The sequence below is a fragment of the Dendroctonus ponderosae genome, unplaced genomic scaffold (assembly GCF_020466585.1).
Source record: "Dendroctonus ponderosae isolate FM_Combo_2020 unplaced genomic scaffold, Dpon_F_20191213v2 Dpon_F_20191213_5, whole genome shotgun sequence".
Lineage (NCBI taxonomy): Eukaryota > Metazoa > Arthropoda > Insecta > Coleoptera > Curculionidae > Dendroctonus > Dendroctonus ponderosae.
In genome coordinates, this window is record NW_026018715.1 from 11,580,621 (window position 1) to 11,587,304 (window position 6,684).

At 34.2% G+C, this 6,684-nt stretch overlaps 1 protein-coding gene across 1 annotated transcript in view; it reads left to right on the forward strand.

Moving 5' to 3' along the window:
* Positions 1 to 5,775: 5,775 nt before the first annotated feature.
* LOC109545489 (facilitated trehalose transporter Tret1) overlaps positions 5,776 to 6,684 on the forward strand; it is a 3,938-nt gene continuing 3,029 nt past the window's right edge. The window contains exon 1 of the mRNA XM_019916229.2: positions 5,776 to 6,106. Within this exon, the coding sequence (XP_019771788.1) occupies positions 5,938 to 6,106 (169 nt within the window). The 5' untranslated portion in view covers positions 5,776 to 5,937. The remainder of the gene's footprint in view (positions 6,107 to 6,684) is intronic.

Genomic DNA, 6,684 nt, shown 5'->3' on the forward strand with positions numbered 1-6,684 from the left:
TCACAGTTTTAGTTACCATACTCCTCCGAAACGGCTTGACCAATTTTGATGAAATTTTGTATGTATATTCAGTAGGTCTGAGAATAGGTTGTTATATGGGTGCTGCCATAAACCCCTATCTTTTAATAGCTATATTAGTAATTCAATAAAACCCTAGGAATAATTTATATGGCAATACAACGCTTGCCGGTTCAGCTAGTTTTGCTATAAAAGTCTTGGCCATAAGTTCCAAAACCTTAACTAAAATTTACATTGTCTCGAATTTCATGAAATATCTCAGAAACAGGATAAAACTTCGAAAAAAAACCAAGAGCCAATAAAGTTTCAAATTTAATCAGTGCATAGACCTTGATAAGTATTTTATAGAATTATTTTTTCTTGAATGAAGTTCGGAAGCAAAAAAGAGGAGAAAGACACTCGCTTGATCGATTCCTAAAGTTGCAGGATTAAACCTGAATCACCCTGTATATGGACCATCAAGGAAAAGCTACGGGGTTGAGTGTACTGAAATTACTTGTAGAGAGTTAAAAATATTTTTTTTTTAGGTAAAAATGGAAATGAGGAATCCAGAGCAAATCTGTTGATAAAAAACGACAATTTGTTTCAGAAACGTCCTTGTTTGCGTCTGAATTTATTTATGTCAAAGTGTTCTTTTGCTAGATTGTTTTTGTCTTTTGTTCGATATTTTTTTGTTAATTTGGTGGAAAATTTTACAAATTTTGTGTTTCTTTGTTCGAATAACTCTGGAAATTCTGCCACATTTTGCATTTTGATACTCAGCTTTAATGTTCTTCTTCCATATTTGTTTTCCACAACAAAAAATTATATTTTCGCCTTCTTCAAAGTACCTAATAATGTAAAATGCAAAAATGTAATTTTTCGTTGTGGAAAAAGAATATTGAAGAACAATATTAAAGCTGAGTATCAAAATGCAAAATGATGCAGAATTTCCAGAGTTATTCGAACAAAGACACACAAAATTTCACAGATTTTCAAACTTTCTCAAATTTTCGAAATTAGCAAAAAAAATGAACAAAAGATAAAAACATTCTAGGAAAAGAATACTTTGATATCGGAAGATAAGCATATAGACGAAAAATTTCAGAGTTTTCAATAAGATTCTTGCATTTTTTTAAATCGTTTTATTTGCATTGTTATGGTTTTCATTCCGTAATTAATACCCGTTTTTCAGGAGCCATTCCACCAAAATATTCCCGATTCAATCAATATCAGTCAATAGCTCTTCAAAAATTACTAAAAGCGCATTTTGTAAAAGTTTCGGTTTTTCTAGTGTTGATAATTTCATTGTAAAATGTTGATATTTTTAGTAGCATAAATGTATAAATTAGATTAGTAATACTGATTTTTCATTATGTTTAATATTTGATATCCATTTTTACATTCGGTGAGTAAAAGTAAGGAAAAGCAATTGTTTATGTGTATTTAAAGGCCAACGAACCCCAAAAACAATTTTTAAAAAGAAATCCAAGGGAACAATCGAAGGATACTAATCTTTATGAAGTGTTTAAGGAACCAATAGGCGTTTCGATTAAAACATTGTAATTAGATGTGAGCTATGAAATTTCGAAAAATGGTAAAAAAATGTGAATTTTTCAAAGTGCGACAGAAAATTTTATGGAAAACTATCAACTAGGTATACTAAGGAACTTTGAAAAATTGTCCTTTGGCTTCACAAACAAACGTTACCAGGAACCGCTTCCAACCTATTAATCCTCATGAGCTTCCATCTTCAGTGTCTTGTGTTCTGTTCTTCTTCAAAACATACCTCTGAAGATGGTAGATATGCATGCTATCGAAACGTTCGGACTAAATTCCTATCTATGACGGTCAAAAAACCAAATATCTTTGCAAGGTAGACTTAGCAAAAGTGTTGCAGAATTACCCAAACTTTTCAGAATCGAAATTTTCATTACCAGAATCTTCAGAGGTATGGCGAGCGATCACAGCAGGTGTATTTCAATGTAAAAAAAAACGAAAATAGGAAATGGACGAGTGAGTATGTACAAAGAATAAAATGATACAGAAACATTAAATAGACACGGAAAATGTGAAAATTAGTTGAACTTTCAGTTAACTAAGAAGGTGAAAGAAGTGTTGAAAGTAACTTATTATCTTGGTGAGAGAGATTCACTCACAAAATTGTTGCAAAAATGTGCATTATGAAATGTCTATCTTTATATGCGGTTCTTAAAGCGAACTCTGTGTAATTTAAAGTTAGTGACTTTAGAAGAATTTAGGTATTTTGGCAATTATGTATGTTACAAAAATGGTTAAATCAGCTTGATTAATAGTGAGCGCCAAACGCTCAAAAAGCCACAAAATATCATCTAGAAAAATATTAGTTCTACTATACAGTGCGAATCGTCAAAAACTCACCAAATTTGATCCAGATGGATTTCTTTAGTTAAAAACTAAAAACAGGGAAAAGATATTTTTTTCTGTCTGATCAATGTTTACGTTGAACGGTCAAGTAAATCGTGAAATAAGGGAGCCAAAACCCACACTCAACATTCAGCAAATTCAATCAGTGAGTGTTTGACAGGAAGTCTTAAAAATTGTTTTTAAATTTATTCCGAATTTGGCTGATGTATTTCCAGACAGATGAATTGGTAGAGGAAGATCCGTTCTGGCCTCTCCTGCCTCCGGATTTAACTCCTATGGACTGTTTTCTTTGGAGGTATTTGAATATTTAAAAAGCTTTAAAGAACAAAAAATAAGGTTGGCAATTAAAAATACCGTCGATAAAATTGAAACAGCCACTAAAACATTTGATTACATTAAAATGAGTGCAATTATAAATTGCACAATTTTTTGAAAATTAACTTTGATTTACTGAATTTATTCCAATACAAACGCGCACGTGAACACACAAGAAGCGGCCTGAAAAATTGAAAATTAATGCATTTTAAGGACTGTAATCACTACGATTTAATTAAGCGAGACTGCAATGATTATTTAGAGCTGAAAAGTTTCAGTTTAAGCTGGTAGTGATTTTAAAAAATTAATCCTTCAAGGCATCGCTGATGCAGAAAATTACATCGAACATCGGCAATTAAATAAAAAATTCTTTCGTCAGCAGCTGAACCTGATATAGAGAGCAAACGCCCACTAATACTAAACTAAGTACTTTGCGTGAATTTACCTGTTAATATAGTGTAAACAGAGTATTCGAACATTTTGCATTAACACAGCTCGCACAATTAACTGCCCCTTAGTTCAATCAATCGAACCATACGTATTTCTCAAATACTTGAAGAATAATCGACACTTAATTCCAATCTAATCAGGCGGCGAAATATCAACATTGTTTCGGAATTAATGAGGGAGGAAAGGAAAACAACCTCTTGGAGAACAACGTAAAGTATGAAAATGATTTGCAAAGTACCCTTGACGCTCATATTTGAAACTGTTTCACAATAAAAATGTGTCTATGCGCTTGGTTTCGTTGAGAGCGCAGCTAATTCAAAAAGTGAACATCGAATATTTAATTTAATAATAACTCCATCTATTACACAACCAACAATTGAAAAAAATTGCTTTTATTGACAGCAAAAAGTAGAAAGTGCAGCTGTTTATCAAACGGCTACACTTCCTACTTGAAGAAGCTTCCAAACTTTTCTGTTTTCTGACCACCTTGTATGAAGAAATTCAGGTAAATTCATTAGCGAATTTTTAATATATCCTTTGGCTGCCAAAAATAGACCCGAATGTTATGTAATCGAGCACATTCATTTCTTAATTAACTAACCATCAAGAATACCAATAAGAATCACCAGCCGGGTTGCTGGTAAGCTTTACAATGCACTTTGAACCAACACAATTTATGGCTATAAATATTTTTTAAATGTATCAACTAAGTGGTTTTGCTTCATTTTCAGGCATAGATAATGCGGTATTACGATGCAAATTGCTTTTTACCATTTGCGGCTTTAGCCAATCAAAGGCGATGTTCACGAAAAATCCGCTTCAACTTTGCAAGTTCGCAAGTAGCAAGATTTACATAGCGAAGCGCCAAAAACTAATGATAAATATACCTAAAAAGGTGTTAACTGCGACACCCTGTATATACCACAATTCATAATGGGTATAAAATAAAAATTGGCCCGAAAAACCAGTCTTCTCGTGGTGGCTTGTGTGTGTTCAAAAGCATTCCCAGAATAAGTGAAAAAAACATGGATTCATTTACGGAATGAAATAGAAAAATTGCCAGATAATCTAAAGTGGGTTGTGAGTTTATTAAAATCTGAAAATAAAATGAAAAAATGAAAACGTAGATAAAGATGCGTTGAAGTTCAACAAGTAGGTTGCGGTTTTTCGAGCTGTTTTACTGCTTGTTTGACTTTCATTTTTTTAGTATGATGCAATGTGCGATTAACCTTTGCCCAATCCCAAATAATTGGCCAATTTTTTTCGCTTTACACGGAAAACTGGCTAATGAAGAATTAAGTGGTGGCGAATTAGCTGGCTGTATAATATACAGGGTGCTCCTTTTAGAGTGCAGTGTCTTTAAAAAACTCTTGAAAATGTTTGATTGTTTGTTTTTTTCGAGCAAATCGTATTTTGCTGATTGTTGGAACAGTGACGCCACTGAGAACAAGTGATAACAATTGTTAGTGGAACGAAATAAATGAAAACACTTAAAATTAATAAAAACTGTTTACTGTTCAAACACTTGAAGAGTGAAAGCGATGATAAATTCAGATGGAAAACAATTCCATCGACGATTTTCTTGTTGATTGTTCCAGTTTCGATCTAGCACAAGACACGAGGGTAATCAGTTTGCAAACTGCTTAACAACGCACCAAGAAGCGATATTTGAAGAGCAAAAGTCAGAAGAATCCAGAAATCAACAGCAATCACGACCTAATTTATCTACAACCAGACTCTAGAGATAAGGTTCTTGTAGTAAAAAATCCTTGATTAAACATCTTTTGCAACGTAATTTCCAAATCTGGTCATGTTGTGTACAGGGTGGTCTTCTTTTAAGGGCAAATTTTTCTGAAAAAGGGCGTTAGTGTTTTTTTGACACCCTGTACCCCGCAATCCATTAACAATATTTTTGCTTAATCAGGGAATTTTGTTACATTAGTTGAGGACCAATCTATATGTATTAAGGACCGGTATTTGCATATCTGGATAACTTTATCTGGCGGCTAAAGAACTCAACATGGCTGAGTGCGTCTGAGAAAACCATCCACTAGCGCCCAAGCATTGAACAAGGTTTATAATTAAATTGCTCTCGTAAGAAATATGTAGTGTGCAAAACTGGACACAAAAAGGCTACACTTTGAAAATATCCCAATAAATCAAAAAGTTCCTCTTGAATCTCATTAAACATGTGCAGATCGAATTTAACTGAGAAAAATGCTTAAAAGCATGGAAGTTTCTCCTAGCTTCCCCATTTGCAACTATTTACTGGGAGCGTCAAAAATATAGAAGAAAAATTACATTTTGCTGTCTCATTCTCCTGTTGAGTCTTAAGACTGTTATTAGCCCAGCCGCAAATTCCGGAAAATGGTCCAGCAGAAGTCAAGAAAATTTCGCAACTTTTCCTCTTTAAATTTTATCGATTGTTTTTCGCTTAAGTATGTATTTATCAGTTTAGGTTCCCATACTATTCCAGTTATACATTTTATTAATAACTATAACATAAATGTGAAAAGGATTTTTACGTAGCTGTACCTACTTGACTGTTATATTGTAATCAAGTGGTTTCTGTGCGATCATTTACACAGCTTTTGAAAGCCGTAATTGAAAAGCGAAATCTCAGTTTACACGTTTTATTATCTTCAATTGATGATAACAACTGAAGCATTGGACGGTCCCAAGTGCCACATAATTATGTGAGAAACGACGACAAACTAGTTCAACCCCGGGTATCACTTCAAATACGGCCGTGTGTAATTTATTGGAAAAATGTCTGAAACCAAAGAACATCCCCGGGTCGTCCCATACAGATATAATGTGGTGGCGGGATCAGAAGAGGATGCGAAGAAAGGCTCAGAAGGACAAGTGGATATTCAAATTGGGAAAATTGACGCTCTTCCACCCAGTAGGGCGTTTCTTTACATTGCAGCGTGCACAGGTTGACTTTTTTTATTATTAATTTTGCTGGGAAACATTTTCACGCGCTCTCACGGAAATTGAATACTAAAAACGAAATAGTTCAAAACGTTGCAAACTTCAACACCCTGTAGATGGGCAAACAACTTTGCGGATATTAAACCGTCAATAAGGCTTCCTTTTTTTGCGTCGCGCTGTGTATGTAGATTTTCCAAAACTCCCCACCTTCTTTGGTGGAAATTCACCCCATCCTAGAACAATGGCCGCATCGATCTCCCGATTTAACATCACTTGACTTTCATCTATGCGACAAACAGATGACAAATTAGAAAAATGATCGTCGCTTTGTGCAAGGGTGGCGCAAGATTATTGCTAAATTTCATGTTTTCCGTCCCGTTTTGCATGTTTCTCGGAAGCAAAATGAGCAAGAACGCTCGTTTTTTCCATTCCAGAGATAACTAAATGGCCTTTATTCGAAGTTTCTCAAGAACCATTCGAGCCACACAATTCGTTTTGGCACCGTTGGATAGAGAATTGAAAAGTCGATTCAGTCGTAACAACGTGAGTGAGGAAATTCGAGTAGTTTTGACCCAGAAAGCG